The following is a 27704-nucleotide window of genomic DNA, read 5'->3' as shown; positions in this document are numbered from 1 at the left end:
AAAACAGTTTCATTCAAGTGTCATAGTTTAAAACTTGCAAAATGTGTTTCTTTTGTTGTAACTTGTAAGTGCATTGAGATAAACCTTGTTACTTAGCTTTTTTTCACCTGGTTAGCAATAAACTTCTTAATTTCTTCCTCGGACAGCGAACTATTGGGTGAACGAACAACATAGGCAATTGAAACCTCACCAGCCTCATCATCAGGAAATCTATAGCAATAAGTAACTCAAATGTGTATTATTAATAGAAAAATATCAATTGAAAAACAGTTTTAATTTGTTGTCCACCATGGTATATTTATATGGTGTCAATAACATCCCTCAAACTTAAAGTATCATGCAAGTTATACGGATAACGACAACATCTTGTATTTCTGGATGAGAAACAAGAAGATCTTCAAGTGCTGCTGGCGCAACCTAGTTATTTTCACGCATACAACAAAAGGGTTATAAACAAATAATCACTCAAAAAGAGGAGCTTAAGAAATATTAATTATTAATAAGTAAAATTACTACAATTGACACATTAAGAATAATAATTAGGGGCATGGAGCATTTGTTTAATGCAACCAATACCATATCATCTTTCCAATGCTCAAGTAAACATAACTGTGACAAGGATTTGGGTAAGATTTCAGATAATGAATAATAAACGAAAATGTTACTTTAGTTACTATATCATTTTAGATTACATACCTTATAACCTTTGTACTTGATCAGTTCCTTCATACGATCAACAACATAAAGTTGTCCGATCTCATCAAAATATCCAAGATCTCCTGTATGTACGCACCCCTCGTTACCTAAAGTTTGTTTTGTGGCCTCTAGATTGTTATAATAACCTGAATTATTGTATAGGAAAAGTTTCATATGGAAGATATTTACATAATACAAATAAATGGCAACTTTTACATGAAGTAAAACATGTCAACTCTTTGCATTGTAGTGAAAAACATAAAATCTAACAAGAAAAATCCAAATTGAAATTCCAATACTCTTCAACGAAGAAACATCATATTTCCCAACCACACTCTGTTTCGCCAAAGCAAGATTCATCGATGGCACAACCCACAAAGTTGTCACTCTATACTTTTCAATCACCTTCAAAAACCCTCTAACTCAAATCTCCCCGTTGAAACCACCGCACTTCCTCTCCTTAGCTGCGCGTATGTTATAACCGCCAATCTAAACACATGAAACATCGGTAAAACGCAGAGGAACACATTTAATTCCCCTGCTAAATCATCATCCATGTTTATCATCAATGAAGTCGCGATGAAGTTCTTGTGGGTGAGTATCACACCTTTGCTCACTCCTGTAGTTCCTGATGAGTACAGAAGTTGTCAGTCTGTTTCACGTTGCTTTCTGGTATTTCTGTTACTTCCCCAGCTGATTCTATCAACGCCTCAAAACTCGTGAAGTTCGAATTTCAACCTGTTGCATTACCTATCAGATATAAAGTTTGTTATATAGCGAATGATGAGTACAGCTAACTAGTGTAACTATCACTATCCAATGCAACAATTATATTGCTAACGATGAAAACAACCAACTAGTCTAACTATAACTAACCAATCTATATATAATGACAGATGAAAGAAGGGAGGGAGAGAAAATTGCAAATGAGAGAAGGAGAAGATTGTTCAAGGTAATTTATATATGCAATTTTTAAAGGGTTTTATTTTGACTAAATTTTGTTTCAAAGGGATGTAACGTCCATATTTTAATTTCAAATTCCCGCTCAAAGTATATCATTAAATGCATCAGTGCAGCTTTAAATTTTATATAACAATGTATAAAATAAATTAAGTGTAATAGAAAATTATATAAAGAGTCATGCCAGAAGCTAAAAAATGAATTAATCAATAAATGCATAAATTAAAAAGATAATATTTAAAACTTTTAAAATTAAGGGTACACAATTTTTAAGATTTCATTTTTACTTTTGATGTCTTATCTTATACCTTAAGGGCACAAATTAGCATTTTTCTTATATAAATTATTCATTTTTTATGATAAAAAAGTTTAGGTAAATTGAATTTTGGAGGCTCGTCAGGGTCAAGGCCCATCAAGACCTGAACAAGTACTTACAGATCGCTCATAAAAAAAAAATACTTGTGTCGATAGTAGCTTATATTAACATAAATTAATATTTTTCAAACATATAATATTAGCCCAACAAATTATTAAATTTACAAAGGATTTAGTATTAGTGAAAGAAACTCCATCTTCTCTCTAAGTTCTTTTCTCTTTCACTAATCGGAAAAAAATTGATATATGTTGAAATCACTTATTTAGAACCAAAAAATGACCTAAATAAGTGATTTCAACATATATCAATTTTTTCCTATTAGTGAAAGAGAAAATAACTTGGAGAGAAGAGGAAGTTTCTCTCACTAATATTAAATCCTTTGACAAGTTAATAATTTGTTGGGCTAATATTATATGCTTGAAAAATATTATTTATGTTAATGTAAGTTGCTATCGACACATGTATTTATTTGGTGAAAGATTTGTAAGTGCTTGTTTGGTCCTTTATGGGCCTTGACCTCGACGAGCCTCCAAAATTCAATTTACTTAAAACATTTTTATCATAGAAAATGAATAATGTATATAAAGAAAATGCTAACTTGCGCCCTTAAGGTACAAGATAAGACATCAAAAGTAAAAATAAAATCTTAAAAATTGTGCATCCTTAATTTTAAAAGGTTTAAATAGTATCGTTTTAACTTATGCTTTTATTGATTACTTCTTTTTTTTTTTGAGCAAAGACAAAATTAGTGCATTTCATTTAGAAATAAAGAGTACATAGTAGATAAAAGGATGCTCTAGCAATACTATGAGCAACCTTATTAGCTTGCCTCTTAACAAACGACACTGTAAAGTCGGAAATAGTAGATAAAAGGATTCGACATTGAGAGACTAGATCTCCAAACTCAGTATTAGGAACAATAGATGATGAAAGGTAATCTGCAAGTAATTTACAATCTGCTTCAAACCAGACAGAGTGAAATCCATTTGAAATAGCCATTTTGATAGCTTCGAGTAAGGCGATGGTTTCAGCTTCTAGGGATGAGGCATATAAGTGAATGTAACCTGATTTACCCAATACAAGTTGTCCCAAATTGTTTCTGAAGCACATTCCATACCCTATAGTAGAGTTGTTGTCAAACATGGCAGCATCCGTGTTGCATTTAATCGTACCAAACCGCGGTTTCACCCAAGAGGGAGTAAGCACTTGATTTTGCACTTGATTACTTCATTTTTTAGCTTCTTAACTTGACTCTTTATATAATTTTCTTTTACACTTAAATTTTTTTATATATTTTTATATAAAACTTAAAGCTACACTAATGCATTCAATGATATACTTTGAGCGGGAATTTGAAATTCAAATTTCAACGTTACATCCCTTTGAATTTAGTCAAAACAAAACCCTTAAAAAATTGCTTATATAAAGTACCTTAAACAATCTTTTTGTATTCCTCTCCCATGAAGTCTCTTACTTTTTATTCCTTCTTATTATTCTTCTTCTTCTCCTTCTTATTTTTCATTCTCTTCTCGACACCAACACAACTTTTTGCGACTGTTTCAACAACAATTTCCAATTCCTGATCATTGAGCTGCATAACAATATATATGCCAGAGAAAAATAAAGGACTCTACTAACATCTTTTACACCAATTGTGTATTGCAACAATATCTCGGATACTAAATGTTGATTATCCTCCTCTTGGAACATTTATTTGTTTTCACACTCTAATACTCAACAACAAGCTCAAGTTCATAAACCAATAGAAAAAAAAAACATGAAATCAACGATTTAGAATACTAACCGGAAATCTTGTTAAAAAAAAAAAAAGAATACTAACTGGAAATATAGATAAAGAAATGATCTCATGCCCAATTTATTACAATCTCGCGCTCCTAGGGTTGTGGTTTTCATAAATTGCAAATTGTATAATTGTATTATGCAGCGATATCTCAGACCCCAAAAGTTTAATTTCCTTCTCTTGTAATATTTTTTTTCATGCTCTAGCACTTAACAATAATCTAAAGTTCACAAAACAATAGAAAAAAAATATGAAATTGACGATTAAAAACACTGACTTGAAATATAGATAGACTTATCTCATACCTAATTTCGTACCATTGCAGTGCTCCTAGGGTTTTAGTGATAATAAATTACAAATTGTATGATGACGTGAGATCCTAGACCCCCAAAGGTTGATTTTCCTTCTCTTGAAATAATTCTTTGCTTTGACGCCCTAGCACACAACAACAAGCTCAAGTTCATAAACCAATATAAAAATAATGCAATCAACAATTTAAAACACTGAATTGAAATATAGATGAAGAAATTATCTCATACCTAATTTCTTTCCATCGTCGTCTAGGGTATCCGTGTTAAGAAATTGCAAATTGTATAATTATATGATGCAACGAGATTTCAGACACCAAAGATTAATTTTCGTCCTCTTGAAGTATTTTGTAACTTTCACGCGCTAGAACTCGACAACAAGATAAAGTTAATATACCAATGAAAAGAATAAGTAATCGGCAATTTAAAATGCTTACTTGTAATATAGATGAAGAAATGATCTCATACATAATTCTACTGTCACCGCGCTTCTAGAATTTTGGTGTTAATAAATTGAAAATTTTATAATTTAGATATCTAAAGGCTTTCATAAAAATCGATGGACTCTAATAGTTAATTTTCAATTTCAAGGACAAGAAGATTTATTTTGTAAAACTCATATTATCCATTAGAAGTTGAAGCAGTCCACAGTCTATTAAAATTTGTAAGAGAGACTTTTACTACCGTATTTTATTTTATTTTTTCCCTTTTCAAGATAAATTAAAATAATTAAATATTACTATAAGTACTTAAATAGGATTAAGATTTAATAATATTTTCAAATACTAATAATTATGCAATAATCTTATGAAAAACATTAAAATTGGCAAAAAAAAAAAATGTTTTAGTAAACAAATGTGTTTAATTAAATTTTCGGGTATTACAAGTATGTACCTACACACCCCTCACTATCTAAAGTTTGTTTTGTGGCCTCTCGATTGTTATAATAACCTGAAATATTGTATAGGAAAAGTTTCATATCGGAAAAATTTACATTCCAATCATAAAGTTGGAGATATAAAAACTGCAAGACTTGGGGAAACATTGCTAGCCATTATACTCTATAGAGGCTTTGTACAAGTAAGTATGATCATAAAATACATTATGATTACAATGTTATTTAAAAGCATGAAAAGGAACTTTAAGTGCATGTTTCTAATTATTAGCTTATCAAGAGAAGTTTCATTGGTAGAGAATTTACAAATACACTAAGAATTGAATTTTTAATACACTAAGTAGTTTCTAATTATCAGAAAGTAGCATATACAACAATGCAAGTCATTTTTTTTACTGAATTCCTTGAAGCATAACAAGAACACTACATGTATAATATAATTGTATTCTGTTGGAAAATCACTTGCATGAGTATAAATGTTGAATGTGCTGACAATTTACCTTGCATCATGTTGGGACCTCGTACACATATTTTCCCACAAATTCGTCACTCTATGCTTCTCAATCACCTTCAAAAACCCTCTAACTCAAACCTCCCCGTTGAAACCACCGTACTTCCTCTCCTTAGCTGCGCGTATGTTATAACCACCAATCTAAACACATGAATAAACATCGGTAAAACGCAGAAGAACACGTTGTTTAATTCCCCTGCTAAATCATCGTCCATGTTAATCATTAACGCCACCGCAATGACGTTCTTGTGGGTAAGTATCACGCCCTTGCTCACTCCTGTTGTTCCTGATGAGTACAACAAAGCCGCTGTATCGCTTTGTTTCACATCGTTTTCTGGTAATTCTGTTACTTCTCATGCTGTTTCAATCAACGACTCAAAACTGGTGAAGTTTGAATTTGAACCCGTTACATTAATTACCTATTAGATGTAAAGTTTGTTATATATAAAGTATGATAAGAACAGCTAACTAGTTTAATTATAACTAACTGATGCAAAAGTTATATGGCTAATGATGAAAACAACTAATTAGTCTAACTGTAACTAACTGACAACAGTCAAGTTATCCAGTGAATGATTGGAACTAACTTATAAGCACGGACTCTCACACAGAAACGTTGACCCACACACAGATATATACATATATATATATATATATATATATATATATATATATTAATATAACATTATCAATAAAAGATCTAAGTTGAGAACTAAAATAGATATGCACATCTAATCTGGGCAATTTGGTACACTACAAAAAAGTTCTAAAACAAAATATGGTATATTTTCACATGATTCTTCCATCTACTATATTGAAAAGTTAAAAATGACGTTATCAAAATTAAAGTCTTCAACCTCTTCATTGATCATAACTACTTCGGCAAGTCTTTAAACCTCGTAGAAATGTCTGAGATGTGTCTGAAGGGTGCTACGTTGAATTTGAACTTGATTCACATACATACTCTGAGCAGCAATATCATGAGGAATATCCTGAATATTCAAAACTCACAAATACAAATTAACTTTTAATATTAACGATACACATTTTTTAAGATTTTATTTTTACTTTTGTTGTCTTATCTTGTATCTTAAGGGCGCAAGTTAGTATTTTTTATTTTTTTTATATAAATTTTTCATTTTCTAAGATAAAAAAGTTTAGGTAAATTGAATTTTGGAGGCTCGTCAGGGTTAAGGCCCATCAAGACCTAAACAAGTACTTACAGATCACTCATCAAATAAATACTCGTGTCGATAGCAACTTATATTAACATAAATTAATATTTTTCAAGCATATAATATTAGCCCAACAAATTATAAAAAATTTCAAAGGATTTTGTATTAGTGAGAGAAACTCCATCTTCTCTCTAAGTTTTTTTCTCTTTCACTAATCGGAGAAAAATTGATATATGTTGAAATCACTTATTTAGAACCAAAAAATGACCTAAATAAGTGATTTCAACATATATCAATTTTTTCCTATTAGTGAAAGAGAAAATAACTTAGAGAGAAGAGGAAGTTTCTCTCACTAATACTAAATCCTTTGAAAAGTTAATAATTTGTTGGGCTAATATTATATGCTTGAAAAATATTATTTATGTTAATGTAAGTTGCTATCGACACAAGTGTTTATTTGGTGAAAGATTTGTAAGTGCTTGCTTGGTCCTTTTTGGGCCTTGACCTTGACGAGCCTCCAAAATTCAATTTACCTAAACCTTTTTATCATAGAAAATGAATAATGTATATAAAGAAAATGCTAACTTGCGCCCTTAAGGTGCAAGATAAGACATCAAAAATGAAAATAAAATCTTAAAAATTGTGCATCCTTAATTTTAAAAGGTTTAAATAGTATCTTTTTAACTTATGCATTTATTGGTTACTTCATTTTTTAGCTTCTTAACTTGACTCTTTATATAATTTTCTTTTACACTTAAAAAAAATTATATATTTTTATATAAAACTTAAAGCTACACTAATGCATTCGATGATATACTTTGAGCGGGAATTTGAAATTCAAATTTCAACGTTACATCCCTTTCAAACAAAATTTAGTCAAAACATAACCTTTAAAAAATTGCTTATATAAAGTACCTTAAACAATCTTTTTGTATTCCCCCCATGAAGTCTCTTAGTTTTTATTCCTTCTTATTCTTCTTCTTCTTCTCCTTCTTATTTTTCATTCTCTTCTCGACACCAACACAACTTTTTGCGACTGTTTCAACAACAATTTCCAATTTCTGATCATTGAGCTGCATAAGAATATATATGCCAGAGAAAAATGAAGGACTCTACTAACATCTTTTACACCAATTGTGTGATGCAACAATATCTTGAATACTATATGTTGATTATCCTCCTCTTGAAACATTTATTTGTTTTCACACTATAATACTCAACAACAAGCTCAAGTTCATAAACCAATAGAAGAAAAAAAAACATGAAATCAACGATTTAGAATACTAACTGGAAATATAGATAAAGAAATGATCTCATGCCCAATTTATTACAATCTCGCGCTCCTAGGGTTGTGGTGTTCATAAATTGCAAATTGTATAATTGTATTATGCAGCGATATCTCAGACCCCAAAAGTTTAATTTCCTTTTCTTGTAATATTTTTTTTCATGCTCTAGCACTTAACAATAATCTCAAGTTCATAAAACAATAGAAAAAAAAATATAAAATTGATGATTAAAAACACTGACTTGAAATATAGATAGACTTATCTCATACCTAATTTCTACCATTGCAGTGCTCCTAGGGTTTTAGTGTTAATAAATTACAAATTGTATGATGACGTGAGATCCTAGGCCCCCAAAGGTTGATTTTCCTTTTCTTTAAATAATTCTTTGCTTTGACGCCCTAGCACACAACAACAAGCTCAAGTTCATAAACCAATATAAAAATAATGCAATAGGCAATTTAAAACACTGAATTGAAATATAGATGAAGAAATTATCTCATACCTAATTTCTTTCCATCGCGGTACTCCTAGGGTATCAGTATTAAGAAATTGAAAATTGTATAATTATATGATGCAACGAGATTTCAGACACCAAAGATTAATTTTCGTCCTCTTGAAATATTTTGTAACTTTCACGCGCTAGAACTCGACAACAAGATAAAATTAATATACCAATGAAAGGAACAAGTAATCGGCAATTTAAAATGCTTACTTGTAATATAGATGAAGAAATAATCTCATACATAATTCTACTGTCACCGCGCTTTTAGAATTTTGGTGTTAATAAATTGAAAATTTTATAATTTAGATATCTAAAGGCTTCATAAAAATCGATGGACTCTAATAGTTAATTTTCAATTTCAAGGACAAGAAGATTTATTTTGTAAGACTCATATTATCCATTAGAAGTTCAAGCAGTCCACAGTCTATTAAAATTTATAAGAGAGACTTTTACTACCGTATTTTATTTTATTTTTTCCCTTTTCAAGATAAATTAAAATAATTAAATATTACTATAAGTACTTAAATAGGATTAAGATTTAATAATATTTTCAAATACTAATAATTATGCAATAATCTTATGAAAAACATTAAAATTGGCAAAAAAAAAAAATGTTTTAGTAAACAAATGTGTTTAATTAAATTTTCGGGTATTACAAGTATGTACCTACACACCCCTCACTATCTAAAGTTTGTTTTGTGGCCTCTCGATTGTTATAATAACCTGAAATATTGTATAGGAAAAGTTTCATATTGGAAAAATTTTCATTCCAATCATAAAGTTGGAGATATAAAAACTGCAAGACTTGGGGAAACATTGCTAGCCATTATACTCTATAGAGGCTTTGTACAAGTAAGTATGATCATAAAATACATTATGATTACAATGTTATTTAAAAGCATGAAAAGGAACTTTAAGTGCATGTTTCTAATTATTAGCTTATCAAGAGAAGTTTCATTGGTAGAGAATTTACAAATACACTAAGAATTGAATTTTTAATACACTAAGTAGTTTCTAATTATCAGAAAGTAGCATATACAACAATGCAAGTCATTTTTTTAACTGAATTCCTTGAAGCATAACAAGAACACTACATGTATAATATAATTGTATTCTGTTGGAAAATCACTTGCATGAGTATAAATGTTGAATGTGCTGACAATTTACCTTGCATCATGTTGGGACCTCGTACACATATTTTCCCACAAATTCGTCACTCTATGCTTCTCAATCACCTTCAAAAACCCTCTAACTCAAACCTCCCCGTTGAAACCACCGTACTTCCTCTCCTTAGCTGCGCGTATGTTATAACCACCAATCTAAACACATGAATAAACATCGGTAAAACGCAGAAGAACACGTTGTTTAATTCCCCTGCTAAATCATCGTCCATGTTAATCATTAACGCCACCGCAATGACGTTCTTGTGGGTAAGTATCACGCCCTTGCTCACTCCTGTTGTTCCTGATGAGTACAGCAAAGCCGCTGTATCGCTTTGTTTCACATCGTTTTCTGGTAATTCTGTTACTTCTCATGCTGATTCAATCAACGACTCAAAACTGGTGAAGTTTGAATTTGAACCCGTTACATTACCTGTTAGATTTAAAGTTTGTTATATATAAAGTCTGATAAGAACAGATAACTAGTCTAACTATAACTAACTGATGCAATAGTTATATTGCTAATGATGAAAACAACTAATTAGTCTAACTGTAACTAACTGACAACAGTCAAGTTATCCAGTGAATGATTGGAACTAACTTATAAGCACGGACTCTCACACGGACATGTTGACACACACACACAGATATATACGTACACACACACAGATACATACATACATATATATATATATAGGGGTTTGCTAGAACACACTCACTAGTTTTTATGTGGGAGTGTTTTAGCAAAGCTACACCTTAAGGTGTATTTAACCACTTTTTAGTTATTCAATTGCTAAAATACTCCTTCTAAAAAATAAGTGGGTGTATTCTAGCAAATGCCTATAGGATTTGCTAGAACACACTCATTTGTTTTTTTAGAAGGTGTGTTATAGCAACATACACCTTAAGGTGTATTTATTAACTTTTTAGTTATAACTTGCTAAAACACTCCCACATAAAAACTAGTGGGTATGTTCTAGCAAATCCCATATATATATATATATATATATATATATATATATATATATATATTATTAAATAAAATACGAACATTATCAATAAAAGATCCAAGTTGCGAACTAAAATAGATATGCACATCTAATCTGGGCAATTTGGTACACTACAAAAAAGTTCTAAAACAAAATATGGCATATTTTCACATGATTCTTCCATCTACTATATTGAAAAGTTAAAAATGACGTTATCAAAATTAAAGTCTTCAACCTCTTCATTGATCATAACTACTTCGGCACGTCTTTAAACCTCGTAGAAATGTCTGAGATGTGTCTGAGGGGTGCTATGTTGAATTTGAACTTGATTCACATACATACTCTGAGCAGCAATATCATGAGGAATATCCTGAATATTCAAAACTCACAAATACAAATTAACTTTTAATATTAAGGATACACAATTTTTAAGATTTTATTTTTACTTTTGTTGTCTTATCTTGTACCTTAAGGGCGAAAGTTAGCATTTTTTTATATAAATTATTCGTTTTCTATGATAAAAAAGTTTAGGTAAATTAAATTTTGGAGGCTCGTCAGGGTCAAGGCCCATCAAAACCTAAACAAGTACTTACAGATGACTCATCAAATAAATACTCGTGTCGATAGCAACTTACATTAACATAAATTAATATTTTTCAAGCATATAATATTAGCCCAACAAATTATTAAATTTTCAAAGGATTTAGTATTAGTGAGAGAAACTTCATCTTCTCTCTAAGTTCTTTTCTCTTTCACTAATCGGAAAAAAATTGATATATGTTGTAATCACTTATTTAGAATCAAAAAAAGACCTAAATAAGTGATTTCAACATATATCAATTTTCTTCCGATTAGTGAAAGAGAAAAGAACTTAGAGAGAAGATGAAGTTTCTCTCACTAATACTAAATCCTTTGAAAAGTTAATAATTTTTTGGGCTAAATTATATGCTTGAAAAATGTTATTTATGTTAATGTAAGTTGCTATCGACACAAGTATTTATTTGATGAAAGATCTGTAAGTACTTGTTTGGTCCTTGATGGGCCTTGACCTTGACGAGCCTCCAAAATTCAATTTAGCTAAATCTTTTTATCATAGAAAATGAATAATGTATATAAGGAAAATGCTAACTTGCCCCCTTAAGGTACAATATAAGACATCAAAAGTAAAAAAAAAAAATCTTAAAAATTGTGCATCCTTAATTTTAAAAGGTTTAAATAGTATCTTTTTAACTTATGCATTTATTGATTAATTCATTCTTTAGCTTCTTAACTTGTGCCCTTAGGGAACAAGTTAGCATGACTCTTTATATAATTTTCTTTTACGCTTTATTTTTTTTTTTATAGATTTTTATATAAAACTTAAAGCTACACTAATGCATTTAATGATATACTTTGAGCGGGAATTTGAAATTCAAATTTCGATGTTATATCCCTTTGAAACAAAATTTAGAACCCTTAAAAAATTGCTTATATAAAGTACCTTAAACAATCTTGTCCTTCTCTCATTTGCAATCCCCCCCCCCCCCCCCCCAGGAGCTCTCTCTCTTTGATTCCCCGCAACCATCACAACTTTTTGCGACCGTTTCAACAACAATTCTCAATTCCTGATCATTGAGCAACATAACAATATACATGCCAAAGAAAAATTAAGGTCTATACTAACATCTTTTACACCAATTGCGTGATGCAACAATATCTCGGATACTAAATGTTGATTATCCTCCTCTTGGAACATTTATTTGTTTTCACACTCTAACACTCAACAATAAGCTCAAGTTCATAAACCAATAGAGAAAAAAAAACATGAAATCAAAGATTTATAGATAAAGAAATGATCTCATGCCCAATTTCTTACAATCTCGCGCTCCTAGGGTTGTGGTGTTCATAAATTGCAAATTGTGTAATTGTATTATCCAGCGATATCTTAGACCCCAAAAGTTTAATTTCCTTCTCTTGTAATTTTTTTTTCATGCTCTAGCACTTAACAATAATCTCAAGTTCATAAAACAATAGAAAAAAAATGAAATTGAAGATTTAAAACACTGACTAGAAATATAGATAGACTTATCTCATACCTAATTTCGTACCATTGCAATGCTCCTAGGGTTTTAGTGTTAATAAATTACAACGTGTATGATGACGTGAGATCCTAGACCCCCAAAGGTTGATTTTCCTTCTCTTGGAATAATTCTTTGCTTTGACGCCCTAGCACACAACAACAAGCTCAAGTTCATAAACCGATATAAAAATAATGCAATCAGCATTTAAAACACCGAATTGAAATATAGATGAAGAAATTATCTCATACCTAATTTCTTTCCATCGCGGCACTCCTAGGGTATCATTGTTAAGAAATTGAAAATTGTATAATTGTATGATTCAACGAGATTTCGGACACTAAAGATTAATTTTCGTCCTCTTGAAGTATTTTGTAACTTTCACATGCTAGAACTCGACAACAAGATAAAGTTAATATACCAATGAAAAGAAAAAGTAATCGGCGATTTAAAATGCTTACTTGTAATATAGATGAAGAAATGATCTCATACATAATTCTACTGTCACTGCGCTTCTAGAATTTTGGTGTTAATAAATTGAAAATTTTATAATTTAGAGGGTTAATAGGTCTTTACCCCCCCTGTAATATATGTCATTTTCGGTTCTCCCCCTGTAAAATTATTTTTTTGATTTACCCCCCTGTAATTCTTTTTTGTTTTGATTTACCACTAATAGGCCAAACAAAAACGAAAATTTCTTGAAAAATAAAATAAAATTGGTTTTTGTATGGCTTATTAGGGGGGTAAATCAAAACAAAAAAAATTACAGGGGGGTAAATCAAAAAAATAATTTTACATGGGGGAAAACCGAAAATGACCTATATTACAGGGGTGTAAAGACCTATTAACCCTAATTTAGATATCTAAAGGCTTCATAAAAATCGATGGACTCTAATAGTTAATTTTCAATTTCAAGGACAAGAAGAATTATGTTTGTAAGGATATGCTAATAGAAAAATGAAAATGAGACTTGGCAATTGGACCCAGGTCCAATGGGTACCCGAAAAAATACCCACAATGGGTAGGGTAAAATCCCGCTTTTATGGGTATGGACACGGGTACGGATAATACCCACAGAATTAAATGGATATTGGCACGGGTAAGGGTACTATATTGTCCAGACCCGCAACCCCGCATATACAAATTTATATAATATCATAAATTATTTATCTATTTTTGGTGTATAATTAATTAATTTATTTAGCTATTTAAGCCTAAACCTAAACTTAAACCAAACAACTGCTTGATACAATAACAACTTCATCATGCCGGTGTATAATTTTTTAGAGATATTTTGAATGTTTTCTATTTGACTAAATACTACGATTCGTATTATTTTATGAGTTAATTTTAAAAAATTGGGATCGTAGTTTTATTTCATTTGTGATGTTTTTTTGTCCTTTCATAGTTAAAGTGTGGATAATGGATGCGGATATGGGCACTTAGATACCCATAGGGTATGGAGAAGGGGACTACAGTTGTTGCCCACGAGAATACGTGCACGGGTACGAGAATTTTTTTATAAATGCAGGTATGGGGATGGACACTGTAGTACCCTACCCATTGTCATCCCTTCAAGTGAAAGGAATTTAGGAATGATTCACCCCTTTCGCTCATCCATTGTTGTATTGGATGGTTATCTAATATTTATTATTCAAAAAAAAAAAAAAACTGGCCACCACCGATCTCCACGGTGCTTTATGCATCGATATTTTTATTTGTGAATAATAATTTTTTTTAAAACCATCAGTTTTACTCTAATTTAGTTATTGGCCTATAAAAGTAAAAGAAGTAGTCTCTAAGTTACTTTTAATCCACCAAGATAGTAAATGAGTTATTACTCTCATTTGAAAAGAAATCGACGGACTAACTTGATGGATTAATAGTAAGGTTAGATAACTTTTACGTCCAAAAAATTATGCCGAATTTTGATTTTAGTCCATAAATAGAACGGATAGTTTTCGTCCTCCTAAATTTTTTTATTTGGTTGTTGGTCCTTAATGGCCAAATTATGTTCTTGTTAACATCAATATTGCGACCCTTTCATGCTCAAAATGTGAAGTATACTATATTACGTCCCTTTTATCTTCATTCTCATTCTCAGATGGCGACAAATGTTTTTCGATTGGTAAAGGGACCTGCGATAGGGAATGTCCTTGCCTTGAAGAAAGATGCAAAGAAGAAGGGTGTCTCGGTGATTCATGCGTTTTCTTGAAGAAAGATGCTATTAAGTTTGATAAGTACCATTTTGAATTCATTTTCCTTCTATGAAACTTGGAAAAAGTGCCAAAAACAAATTTGTTTTCTGTCAAATATTCAGGGACAACCTGATACAATGTATAAAGGGAGTAACATTGTGAGGAAACAGCTATTTTCTACTATACACTTTGAAATTGTATTCTATCTTATATGTTGGATCGTGCTTTTGCAATAAGCTCTCTTCTGAGAATTTTTCCCGAAGCTGTCTTAGGAACACTGTTGATGAATGTCACCCTTCGCAATCTTTTGAATGGTGCAACCTATAAACGTGTGTAAAAATGAGTTTAAATTGACGAATGACACAAACCAATCATCCAAATGAGATAAACTGACCACCATTAAAAACAGTTTCATTCAAGTGTCATAGTCAAAAACTTGCAAAATGTGTTTCTTTTGTTGTAACTTGCAAGTGCATGGAGATAAAGCTTGTTACTTAGCTTTTTCTCACCTGGTTAGCAATAAACTTCTTAATTTCTTCCTCGGACAGCGAACTGTTGGGTAAACGAACAACATAGGCAATTGGTACCTCACCAGCCTCATCATCAGGAAATCTATTGAAATAAGTAACTCAAATATGAAATATTAATAGAGAAGTATCAATTGAAAAATAATTTTGTTGTCCATCACGGTGTATTTATATGGTGTGCGATTTCATTTTTTATTAGTTGTTCCGCTCTCTCTGTGTCAAATCAATAGTTATAAGTGATGATAGTTTTATACCTCAAACTAAAACTATCATGCAAGTTTTTTTACTTACGGGACAACGACAGCATCTTGTATTTCAGGGTGAGAAACGAGAAGATCTTCAAGTTCTGCTGGTGCAACCTGGTTAATTTCAAAAACACAAATATTACATGATGTGAAATTCCCTGCATAATTAATCATTTTAACACATAGTAAAAGGGTTATAAACAAATAATCACTCAAAAAGAGGAGCTTAAGAAAGATTAATGAGTAAAATTACTACAATTGACACATTAAGAATAATAATTTGGGTCATGGAGCATTTGTTTAATGCAACCAATACCATATCATCTTTCCAATGCTCAAGTTAACATAATAGTGACAAAGATTTGTCTAAGATTTCAGATAATGTATAGACGAAAATGTTACTTTAGTTACTGATATCATTTTAGATTACATACCTGATAACCTTTGTATTTGATCAGTTCTTTGATACGATCAACAACATAAAGTCGGCCAATCTCATCAAAATATCCAAGATCTCCGGTATGCACCCACCCCTCATTATCTAAAGTTTGTTTTGTGGCCTCTCGATTGTTGTAATAACCTGAAATATTTGTATAGGAAAAGTTTCATATGGGAAAAATGTACATAATACAAATAATATGATGGCATTATGTTGGAAAGGACCAAGAATACATGTTGCACGACATGACATGACAATTTACCTTCCATCATGTTGGGACCTCTTACACATAGTTCCCCCAATTGTTTTGGAGGTAGTGGCTTCTGTGTGTCCACACTCACTATTTGAGCTTCAACTCCTGAAACCAACATTCCAGCTGAGCCAGAATGACGAATACCTACTCTTGGATTCTCGATAGAAACAACGGCACAAGTTTCTGTCATACCATACCCCTAATAGCACAAGATAATCAATTAATAATACATAAATCATTTTTAACACAGCTGGTGCCTCAAATAGGTTCAATGCAACAGTCCAAAAATTACAGATTTTAATTTTTGTTTTATAATTTAAACTAGCGATCTTTAATCTGGACCGTCTATTCTTGATAGAACGGCTACCGATGTTTGAATTCGTGAATGTGTGCTGCCTGACTGTCCGGTCTTACCTGATAAATAGCAACATGAGGTAGATGTCGAGCACACTCTTCCATCAATTCCTTCCCAAGAGGAGCAGCACCAGACCCAATACTCTTCAAAGAAGAAACATCATATTTCCCAACCACACTCTGTTTCGCTAAAGCAAGAATCATCGGTGGCACAACCCACAAGTTCGTCACTTTATACTTCTCAATCACCTTCAAAAAACCCTCTAACTCAAACCTCCCCATCGAAACCACGGTACTTCCTCTCCTTAGCTGTGCGTATGTTATAACCGCCAATCCAAACACATGAAACATCGGTAAAACGCAGATGAACACATTGTTTAATTCCCCAGCTAAATCATCATCCATGTTTATCATCAACGACGCTGCGATGAAGTTCTTGTGTGTGAGAATCACACCTTTGCTCACTCCTGTAGTTCCTGATGAGTACAAAAGTGCCGCTGTATCGGTCTGTTTCACATCGTTTTCTGGTAATTCTGTTACTTCCCCTGCTGATTCAATCAACGCCTCAAAACTCTTGAAGTTTGAATATGAACCCGTTGCATTACCTATTAGATATAAAGTTTGTTATGTAGAGAATGATGAGAACAGCTAACTAGTCAAACTATAACTAACCAATCTAACTAACTTTGTATATAATATTACCCGAATTAATGATAATTGCTGGAAAGTTGAAATTGAAACTCTTCACTTTGCTCCATAATTCAGGGACAGTGATGACTAGTTTAGGATTGGAATCCTTGATTTGTTTGGAGAGTTCCGCAACGGTGTAAAGAGGATTTGCAGTGGTGACTATTGCGCCGATGGAGGCAGCAGCTAGGAAACATACAGGGAATTCGATGTTATTGGGGGAGAGGATGAGGACGACGTCGTTTTTGTTTATGCCAAAGTTTAGTAAACTGTGTGCAAGTTTTGCAACTTGTGTTTTGAGTTGAGAGAAGGAGAGTGTTTGGGAAGAGTCTGCGTCGATGAGGGCGGTTTTGTTAGGGGAAGAGGAGACACTTGTGAAGAGGAATGAGACTAAGGAAAGGTTTGGATTGTTTGGGAGGGCTAGAGAAGGTCTTAGGGACCTGTAAATTCCATCTGGACCATAACCTGATCTCTGCATTGAAAGAGATGATAAAATAGTATATAGATATGATTTTGAATATGAGGAGTATTTAAAACTAGAATAAAATGAAATAATGGATATGGTGATGAAATTTATAGTTGATTGGTTTTGATTTTGGATTATGATTTCACAAGGTGAATTAATGAGTGATGGTTTTATGACTCTGAATGGTTATTACATCAAGTTTGATTTTGTAGTATCAATAAACGAATTATTACATCAAGAACATTGTAGAATGACTTAGGGTGATAATCATTTTGATCCCTGAACGTGTAACAAATAACCACAGTAGTCCTTTGATGTATCAAAATTTTAAAATAGTTTTCGATTGTGCACTTCATTAATCAAAATAATCTTTGACATTAAAACTATGAATGACGTGTTGTTGATACCAAATTCTAGATGGAGACATTTGGATAGAGGATGAGTTTCTTTCTTTTTTGGAGTAGAGTTAAAGACTTGAGGATGAAAGGTCGATAAGTACAACCAGGATTGCTCTATTTGTTTGGATTTGCATGCAAGTGGGCATTAATTGATGACTTGGTACGTGTACTTGGAAATAATCAATCAAGAAGTTCGACAATTGGATTTTGGAGTAATTCTTACTTAGTCACAAACCTAAATCAAAAATATTTAGACACATATATATAATAAATAGAGAGAATTAAAAGAAAAATAAATTAGTCACTTTTAAATTTTTACTTTTATTTTTATTATAAAATGAAATAATTCTTACTTTTATTTTTAAATTTTTCTTATTTATGTGTGTGCGCTTAAGTCATTTTTATTTGTGTTTGTGACCAACTTAATCTTTCTCGTGGATTTTGATGCTCCTCGGTCCTGAATATCATTTTTAAAAAATTAGATGTATTTTTTTTTTTTTTTAAAGAGAAATGTTAACTAGTACCCCTGCGACACTTAACTAGATTAAAAAATGATAACCTTTCTGTGAGTGCATTGGAAATTGAAAATTTTGATATTTTTAAAAAATCATTTCTTAATTTAACATGTTTAAAGAGTGCCCTGGGGCGCTCGTTAACAAGACACTTTTTTAAATATACTTCATCCGTCCTAAATTAAGTGAGTCATTTGTTCATTTGAAACATATTAAGAAAAATGTATAGGTGAAGGAGAGAGAAAAAATAGTTTTAAGTGCTCTTGTCAAGTATTGGTCAATTCACCATTATCATAAATGCAAAGTGAAATATACTCCCTCCGTCTCACAATAATTATCTCTTTACCAATTTTTATTTTTCTCAAAATAAATGTCACTTTAGAATATCAATGCAACATTTATATTTTCCATTATTATACCCTTATTTATTGAATTTCATCCAACTTAACTACTCAACTAACTACAATTAATAAGGATGTGTTAGTAAATGATACTAATTTTACCATCAAAATCAACACAGTTAATCATTTCCTTAATAATAATTTTTAAATAATAATTTCTTAATTTAGCATGTTTAAAGAATGCCCCGGGAGCATTCGTTAACAAGACTCGTTTTCTTAATACTCCCTCCGTCCCTCGATACTTGACCTACTTGACCATTTCACACAGATTAAGAAAAGTGTAGAGATGAAAGAAAGAGAATGATATTTTTACTGAATTGACATTGTCACTATTTTGAAACTTTTTCATTTTTAAGTAATGATTACTTTCTTTGTTCCACTACAAACTTTAACATGGGGACCACAAAAAGTATTTATATGGGGTAAATCTGTCAAATTCTACTTAGAAGTCTGAGAAGGTCAAGTATTATGGGACAAATATTTTTTTCAAATAGGTCAAGTATTGAGGGACGGAGGGAGTACTTATGATTCTTAAAAGATGATGGGGTATTTTTTTTTTATATTTATTTTTAGGGTCTTGCTAACAAGTGTCCTTAAGATGACACTTGTTAAGGATTTAAAAATGGAAACAATTGATAACTTTCACGTAGAAAAAGTTGTTTTTTAATATTTCAATGTGTTGAATATACAAATCCCAAAATAATATTTCTACTTTTAACTTCGTATCATATACTATTATAAAGGCATTTGTTAGCATTAAAATAAAGAACCATTCAAAGCTAAAAGAGAGCTAAACATAAAAGTTCTTTCTAATAACAAATGAAGATTATGATAATGGATCTCTTTCCTTTTCACGGTATAAATGAAAAGGTTGGGTTAGCTAACTTTGACACGGACAACATTGAACTCTCTATTTTGACTTGTTGCATGTATGGATTTCACATGAGGTCACTCATCGATCTAATACCATACTCGTTTAAACACATTCTAATGAGATTCAAAGCATTAGTAATACTAGTATGATCATACTTTATTGCATTTCATTTAAATTAAATTCGTAACACAAATTGGAATGCACACTCACTAGAAATTGAGCAAAAAGTTTTGCTCAATTTCTAATCAATGACAAGAGTGCTCACAATAGAGTGACACTTGTGTTTTATTTTTAATGTTATTTGTTGGTGGAAAAGACTAACATGTAGTGCCGGCCATTGGAAGAAAAAAAAGAAAAGAAAAAAAAAAAGAGGATATGACTTTTAGGTGAATATGCATGCGTTGATGGTATGAGCTAAACAAATGTTAATTTCAACGTTTGACTAATTTTTAGTGTAAAATGTTGATTGTGGGATTTATTTTATTTTTTTGTAAATCAGGTATCTTCCGCGCGCACCTATAGTGACAAATTCCACGAATCTTATGGGACCCAAATAAACGACAAACTCTTCCTAAGAATTTTAACGTTGTATGCCCAAAGTTATGTGAGTTTTAAATATATCAAAGTAGGCAAGCAGAAAAATCCAAAAACAAGGAGGACAAAGAGGGGAAAAAAGTGGCATTTTCTAAGGCTTAAAATGCCATTAAGTCTTAAGCACACTATCAATAAATAAAAAGTTTAAAAAATTAAGAAAAAGTGTCAGTAACTTGTTGCAATGTTACAAAAAGTTTAACTTTAGTCATAATGCCCTTAAAGGCCATAATACGATTCGAGGATAATAAAATTCATTATGAAGAGTCTTCCACATGGTAAATAACTTCAGCTTCTCCCGATGCACTCTTGAACCTAATAAGTTCTGTGACCAATTCTGGTCTAACATTTCCAAGAGGCTTCACAGTCATCTTTTCTAACATAGGAGAATTGAGAAGTAGAAATCTGATAAAATCTAACTCAGATTGAAAACCAGAGATTATGTCTATTGTTACATGTTGCACTTTGAGGGGCATGTCTGGCCGGGAAAAGATATCTTCCCAACAATAGGAGGCCGGTGTTAAGAGGTCAGTCTGCTCCTCTATCCGTGCCTACAAGCAATTGTTACGAATTCATGGATTAGAGGGAGGAAAGGTTGTGTGCATAAGAGAGATATAGAGCATATAAAAATTAAGGTTGTATACATAAGAGAGAGATATAGAGAATATTAAAATTCTCTCTGAAGGTGACACTGAATTGACAGATAAAAGATGGAATATGAGGTACGCTAGTCTCTTGTTTTATATGAATCTAATGAGCTGACAGTGTAACTAACTCTATCTAAACTGCAACTGATTCATAACTTTTGCAGCAATATCGCAACTCACATCTACAAGTCTTAGAAACTAAACAATGGACAAATTCCTCTCACAGAAACAGTTTGAAAATTCTAAAGTTTAATAACTAAATAAAAACAAACACGAGATCTGCAAGTGCAACTACATATCAGCAAGCAAAGCAAAGCAAAACCAAATTAAACGAGTACTCACAGATATTTTTAATTTTCGCAGATTAGGTGAGCTTCTGAGCAAGCAGAGAGCAGCCGAGATTTCCTTCAAGTCATTGAAGTTTATGTTTAACAAAAGATGGCTTAGATGAATACAAGGTGTAGGAAGCTTTACTGGAACGACACCTGCAGCCAAATACTGAAGCAGAACAGAAGAATTACCCTAACACATCATATAATGTTTTAAATACTTACAGATCAATAGTGGACTATACATTATTGTGATTCATATTAAGTGAGTCAACCTTATGTTCAAGAATTATACCTTTAAAAAGTAATTCTTCATCACTAAGCCTACAATGCGAGGTCGATGATTGAAAAAATTGAGCAAACTACTAGAGCATCCATGCAATCTACGTTGATTAGTTTCAGAGTTCAAATACAAACTTAAATCAACGAGTACCGTAACAAATTGGAAAGTTTTGTCAAAGCTAATATCGTCAAATTTACCCACGATGAGAAGACTCTTCAGATTGGGTGTGTGGATATTAATTTGGGTGAAACCATGAAGATTAACTAATTCCAATGTTTCAAGCAAAGGGCACTTGAATATCAAGTTTTCGAAAGCATCTTGAGTCATTGTAACTTCGATCAAAGAAAGACTTTCCAAGTTCCTGAAGCCTTCAAACGTTGTTGGAGGTTTAAGCCAACAACTTGTTAATTCTAAATGATGTAAACTTTGACAAGAGAATAAGCACCAAGGTATCTTATAACTTTGCCCTGTCCTGATATCCAACACAAGTTCTTTAATAGACCTTCTTATTAAATGAAGAATCCATCGAGCAGTATCAGTTGCAGGACTCATACCAATGAGATTTTGATACTTGTCGCAGATCTTAAACTTGTCAATTGACCCAGAATGAAGTAGAAGTACATGATCAACAATTCTCAAAAACTTGTTACTGATACCTGAAGGGTCTTGAAAAGTTGCATCAGAGACACAATGTTTATCGAACACAAGATTTGGCATAGTGTACCATTTGTTTCTCCATTTGCTGGATAATACACTTGTTCTCAATGCTTCCTTAATTGGCAAGTGTAAGAGAATCTGGTCTGTTACATTACCTGGTAAGGAACTAATCCTATCCAGCTCTGCATCTTTGATTGTCAAGCAGGTAGACTTTGAACGTTTTCTTCCCTTTATATACATATATTCATATTCAAACAAATGATAGATGATTCAGTAAACAAACTATGTTAATAACGTACAATCATATATATGTACAACAACAACAACAACAACAACCAATCCTTATCCCACTAAGTGGGGTTGGCTACATGTATCAAATGACGCCATAGTGTTCTATCATACACCAAATTTGGATCCAACTCATTGACCTCTAAATCCTTTCTAATGGTTTCTCTAATAGTTTTCCTAGGTCTTCCTCTACCTCTTTTAACTTGACTCTCCTCCATTTGATCTACAGAAAACCTTGAAACACAAACTAATAAAACTTCATTAAATGAAAAAAGTGCAAAGTTATTTACTCTTCTGAATTCAAATTAAAAAAAATGGTGTGATTAGAAGGATGGTTTACTAAAATGGTGTGATGGCATTGAACCAGTTTGCATCCTAAGAGAAAATTGTAAGTGTAGGTTTTATTTTTGTGTGTTTGTATTTTTATAATAGAAAACAATCAAATAGAAATGATAAAGAACAAGAAAGTGCACTGAGTGTTCTTGAATTTGGTTATTGGACAAATGAAAATTGTGCAGAACTGCATTGCACTCCAATTCAATCAACAAGAGACAATTGCAAAATTCTCTCTTATAGCTGTTGATTACTTGCTAGTCCTAGCTCCAAATAAATCAACTGAATGTCTAAAATACAAAGTAAAGTACACATATATTGATTACTATACTAATTAAAATGTCATGCACTCAACCAAACAATTGGGCTCAAGTAGTTACTGAGCTCCACCAAATGACGAACCGTACAGGAGAACCCGAGTTCGATTTCTGGATGGAATAATTCTTGGTCAGACTATACTTACCTCACCATCGAACTTCGGATTATCAGGGTCCTATTCCCTTGGGATGTCATGCACTCATGTGAATTTATTTAGTTTTTTAAAGCAACTAAAGAAAGCAAATAAATCAATTGAAAGTATGAGATACAGAGTAAAGTATACCTGTCATATGTATTTTTTATTAAAAAAATTGTAACTAAAGAAAGCAAAAATGCTAAATAAGTATAAAGCTCAACTAGTAAATGTCAAAATTGTTAGGCCAGATGTCGTGACCCATACTCAGAAGAGTCCCCAACTTCTGAGTTTGGAAGAGTCCTCAACTAGTAAATGTCAAAATTGTTAAACCATGTTCTCGGTGAAAGAACTAAACAATTAAGCTCATTTTAAAGGTGAGTTTGAAGCAATCAAAATCAGAAAACGATTCGCGAATGTTTAATGCAAAATATATTACAGATATTTGAGTTTTAGAAATTACCATGTGAAGTGTTGTGTTGGAACATTAAGCAACCGATCGAATCGAGTTGTTCCAGGTAGAGAAGAGAAGGGTTGGTTCAAATATTGTGACAGAGACCTTTGGGTTCAACACAAGTTGGGAATTTCAAAGAGCGTCTTCTGAGTTCTGACAATGTTTTTATTTCTATTTTACAAAGATAAAGTGTCTTATCTTATATTAATCACTTGTCAAAAGAAATATAATCCTTGTTTATAGTAAATCTTTTTTTTCCATTTACTCCACAATGACATCTAAATAAAAAAAATCTTTTACTTTAAAAAGTGACATAGATGTTAAAAGGATTAATATTTAATAAACCGATCCACCAACCTTAAAATATGAGTTTGAATTTAAATAAATTAGGGTTAAATATGTTTTTCTCCCTACATTTTGCACGATTTTGATAATAGTCCCTACATTTCAATAAATGTTTTTAAAATCTCTACATTTTTCCTCCGTTAGTGCAATTGGTCCCTACCATCAGTGTCATGTTGATGAAACACAAGCCATCATAACAAGTTCAACCCCACCCCACCAAATCTCCACCACAACACCTTCCACACCCGCAATAGCAAGTGCTTTCAACGACAACATCATCACTTTCGGCCCTCAAATCTTCCCCTCTAAACCAACATATTTCACTGGAAGCGTGACGAACACCGACGATCTGTGTCTACGATACTGCGGAGAAAGATCGTGGTGAAGCTCATAGAGAAGTTCTCCGCCGAGATTGAACCGCCAACATCGACATCAAGTTAGTAATTTGACAGCAGAGACTACTTACGCTAACGGAGGAAAAATGTAGGGATTTTAAAAACATTTATTGAAATGTAAGGACTATTATCAAAATCGTGCAAAATGTAGGGACCAAAAACATATTTAACCCAATAAATTATTATCCCACATATAAGCTATGATTGTTGGATGGAGATCAGACATTGTAGTTTCTAATAGAGATTTAATTTATTTTTAACTTAAAAATAGGAGTTTCAATGGTAAATTCATAAATTCAAGTGATTGTTTTACCCTAGAATCGAACTTGATCTTCTGAACGATTCGTCCTATAATCATTTTATTACAATTTTTAGACAATTATATCTCTCATACTCACATGATATATTTATCATCTCTTTTCCTTTTTCTCTCTATTGTTTTTTTTTTTATTACAAAAACAAAATAATATTCATTCATTGATAATATGAATACATCAAAGACAATAACATATCAATATTGCTAAAAACATAAAGATAAAAAAAGAGGAAATGATGAGAACGTGATGTGTTTGGTAACAAGCTTTTATCATGAGCTTATAGCGTTTTTTGAAAAGCTATTTCAAATAGCTTTTTAGCTTATAGCTGATAATTTTTTATAATTTTTTCCAATTTTAACCTTATTACATTAATTTTAATATTTTATAAAAGAAAAATAAACTACCCATGTTCCCATGTTTTTATAGTTTACTGCAACCAACATACCCTACCCACACGATATACTTTTTTCTATTTTGTTGTGAAGCTAGTTTAGTTAAATAAAGTTAGTAAAAAAAATAAAATTTATTGAGTGAAAAATATCAATTGAGTTCGTAAAGCACATTTATCATTTTGGAGATGAAAATAATTTGAAATATTAAAAAGAAATATATTAGGAAAAAAAAATCATATATGTGATTTATAAAGAAATAAAAATAAACAAATATATACTTTTATGTCATTTTATATTTATCAGTCATTTCAACAGTTAATTTTACCAAACATTTTAATTTTAATAAGCTAGTTTTTCAATTATCAGCTATCTGCAAACTTGTCAGCTATGAGCTAGCTTATAACCCATTTTTACCAAACACACCCTTGATGAACACAAACTTTTGGACATACACATAAAAATATAGTGTGTCATCTAAACCTTCACATGACTCGTGTTGTTGTAAACAAAAAGGGTGATTCATTTTCCTTTTCGGTTTCTTCATTCTTCATCTACATTCTACATACTCATTACTCAATAACCGAGTTGACTTAAACTTTGTTTGCGAGTGTGATATCCTCGATTTTTAAGAAAACAAATAATAAGATGGGTTACTCCAAACACTAAAACTATTATACATATTTTTACTTCTATTTTGTTTAAATATTAACTTCTTCCACTTTCTTAAATTATATAGAATTATGCAGGAATTGATCCTGATTTTATAGCAAGTTACTATTATGACTTGAATGAAAGATGGGTTATCTGGAACGAAACTGGAAAAGTTCATTTCATCAAATTCAACAAAGATTACGTCAATCTACTTATAACAAAAGGATGGGAACAAATCAAGGATTTCTATAAGTTCCCTGACAATGTTGAAGTCATCTTATCCTTTCAAGGTCGATGTCTGTTGAAACTGAAATGATTCAAACTTATAGACCCCCTTAACATAATTGATTCATTCCATGGCAGATCCACTAATCTCACATCTACATTCTTCTTGGATATGACAATCTCTGAAGAAACAATCAAATCTGATAAATAGTTAAGTGATTTTATTTTCACAAACTTTCTTTCTAAATTTTTGGAATATATATCTTAATTTTAAATTCTATTTATTCTTTTATTATATTTCTAATATTTTAATTGTATCAACTATGTATTATTGAACTGCACATTTATTTCAGTATGCTAAGAAAGTGTTCATTTACTCTTAATTACATATTATAATCTAATGTCATATTCACGTCATTCCGCCGCGCTACCCGTGCTATATATTTTTCGGTGCAGTCGTTTGATACGATAAAGTAAAGTGCACTCTTCGAGTCAGTGTCAAACTTCAAATTCTCTTTCATTAAATAATTTTCAATACCTTCCAAAGTCTCTAAGGGTCCGTTTGGTTCGAGAGTTTGGGACGGGAGGAGAGGGGAGATTTTTAATTTGAAGTGTTTGGTTCAATTTTTAGAAGCGGAGGGGAGCAAATCTCTTTAAAATTTTATTGCATTGTTATAATTATGCTTAAATTAATTTCAAATCTCAATATTAACCTTTTAACAACTTTTATTATTATTAGATTATATTATTTTTGTAACAATCTTATTATTATTAGGTTATCTTATTATTATTAGGGTATACTCATATTTATCTTATTATTATTAGGGTATACTCATATTTATCTTCAAATAATGGAGTTGTTTACAAATATAATTTTACGATACAATTTCAAAATATTGCTTTATTTATGATAATTTAATCTTGCTTTATAATTAGACTACAAGAAAACCAAAATGGATCAGGAACACCTATTCGTAAAAATATTATACTCATAAAGTTTATTGATGTAGTTTCCTTAGCATCTTTCTTTTCTATCTCTAATACGCATATCATAGTGTACATACCTCACTAACCTCGGCCTCGGCCTCAGCCTCAGCCTCAGCCTCAGCCATACCCATCATCGACTGTTTCCTTATGATCTCTCTTCTCATTTCTCATATCAAAGAATGCATTCCAATCTTGCTCTTGCTATCTATAGTTACAAGGCTTTTCTCTTCGAGGACTGTTATTCCATTTTCCGGGAAATGCCTAAAGTAATTTAATATCTGAATTACAT

The 27704-nt window shown here is 31.5% G+C and overlaps 3 protein-coding genes across 4 annotated transcripts; all 3 read right to left on the bottom strand.

Moving 5' to 3' along the window:
* Window positions 1–92: 92 nt before the first annotated feature.
* Window positions 93–9903, bottom strand: LOC25492401 (4-coumarate--CoA ligase-like 7). The gene is made up of 8 exons (XM_039832744.1): window positions 9871–9903; window positions 9770–9829; window positions 6444–6539; window positions 5629–5688; window positions 5537–5561; window positions 697–842; window positions 351–417; window positions 93–226 (listed from the first exon to the last, which is right to left on the bottom strand). Exons 1-8 carry the CDS (start codon window positions 9901–9903, stop codon window positions 93–95), a joined length of 621 nt encoding a protein of 206 aa, XP_039688678.1.
* A 5040-nt stretch (window positions 9904–14943) lies between these two features.
* LOC25492399 (4-coumarate--CoA ligase-like 7) lies at window positions 14944–18067 on the bottom strand. The gene is made up of 7 exons (XM_013600504.3): window positions 17435–18067; window positions 16793–17337; window positions 16388–16577; window positions 16121–16266; window positions 15733–15800; window positions 15424–15526; window positions 14944–15235 (listed from the first exon to the last, which is right to left on the bottom strand). Exons 1-7 carry the CDS (start codon window positions 17895–17897, stop codon window positions 15122–15124), a joined length of 1629 nt encoding a protein of 542 aa, XP_013455958.1. The 5' UTR covers window positions 17898–18067; the 3' UTR covers window positions 14944–15121.
* A 2664-nt stretch (window positions 18068–20731) lies between these two features.
* LOC25492398 (F-box/FBD/LRR-repeat protein At1g13570) lies at window positions 20732–24291 on the bottom strand. 2 transcript variants are annotated; one of them, XM_013600501.3, is made up of 4 exons: window positions 24113–24291; window positions 21933–22805; window positions 21651–21806; window positions 20732–21212 (listed from the first exon to the last, which is right to left on the bottom strand). In XM_013600501.3, the coding sequence occupies exons 1-4, from the start codon at window positions 24113–24115 to the stop codon at window positions 20919–20921; spliced, it is 1326 nt and encodes a 441-aa protein (XP_013455955.2). In that variant the 5' UTR covers window positions 24116–24291; the 3' UTR covers window positions 20732–20918. The 2 variants fall into 2 exon arrangements, with proteins under 2 accessions (XP_013455955.2, XP_039689801.1); XM_039833867.1 differs by lacking the exon at window positions 21933–22805 and having other exon boundaries at window positions 24113–24290.
* Between the last annotated feature and the right edge of the window lie 3413 nt (window positions 24292–27704).

This window comes from Medicago truncatula, chromosome 4 (genome assembly GCF_003473485.1).
Source record: "Medicago truncatula cultivar Jemalong A17 chromosome 4, MtrunA17r5.0-ANR, whole genome shotgun sequence".
NCBI classification, from domain to species: domain Eukaryota; kingdom Viridiplantae; phylum Streptophyta; class Magnoliopsida; order Fabales; family Fabaceae; genus Medicago; species Medicago truncatula.
This window is presented reverse-complemented; position numbering and strand designations above follow the sequence as displayed.

Coding starts and splice junctions, on each gene's coding strand:
- LOC25492401 (XM_039832744.1), bottom strand. CDS start 9,903: ATGGACGATGATTTAGCAGGGGAATTAAACAAC. Junction 6,540..9,769: donor ACGGTGGTTTCAACGGGGAG/GTTTGAGTTAGA, acceptor TTGAATATTCAG/GATATTCCTCATGATATTGC. Junction 5,562..5,628: donor ACGGTGGTTTCAACGGGGAG/GTTTGAGTTAGA, acceptor GGGAAAATATGT/GTACGAGGTCCCAACATGAT.
- LOC25492399 (XM_013600504.3), bottom strand. CDS start 17,897: ATGCAGAGATCAGGTTATGGTCCAGATGGAATTTACAGGTCCCTAAGA. Junction 16,578..16,792: donor CTCATGTTGCTATTTATCAG/GTAAGACCGGAC, acceptor TTGTGCTATTAG/GGGTATGGTATGACAGAAAC. Junction 15,236..15,423: donor AGAAGTTTATTGCTAACCAG/GTGAGAAAAAGC, acceptor ACACGTTTATAG/GTTGCACCATTCAAAAGATT.
- LOC25492398 (XM_013600501.3), bottom strand. Junction 21,807..21,932: donor TGAAGAATTACTTTTTAAAG/GTATAATTCTTG, acceptor GTTCTGCTTCAG/TATTTGGCTGCAGGTGTCGT. Junction 21,213..21,650: donor TGCGAAAATTAAAAATATCT/GTGAGTACTCGT, acceptor AATTGCTTGTAG/GCACGGATAGAGGAGCAGAC.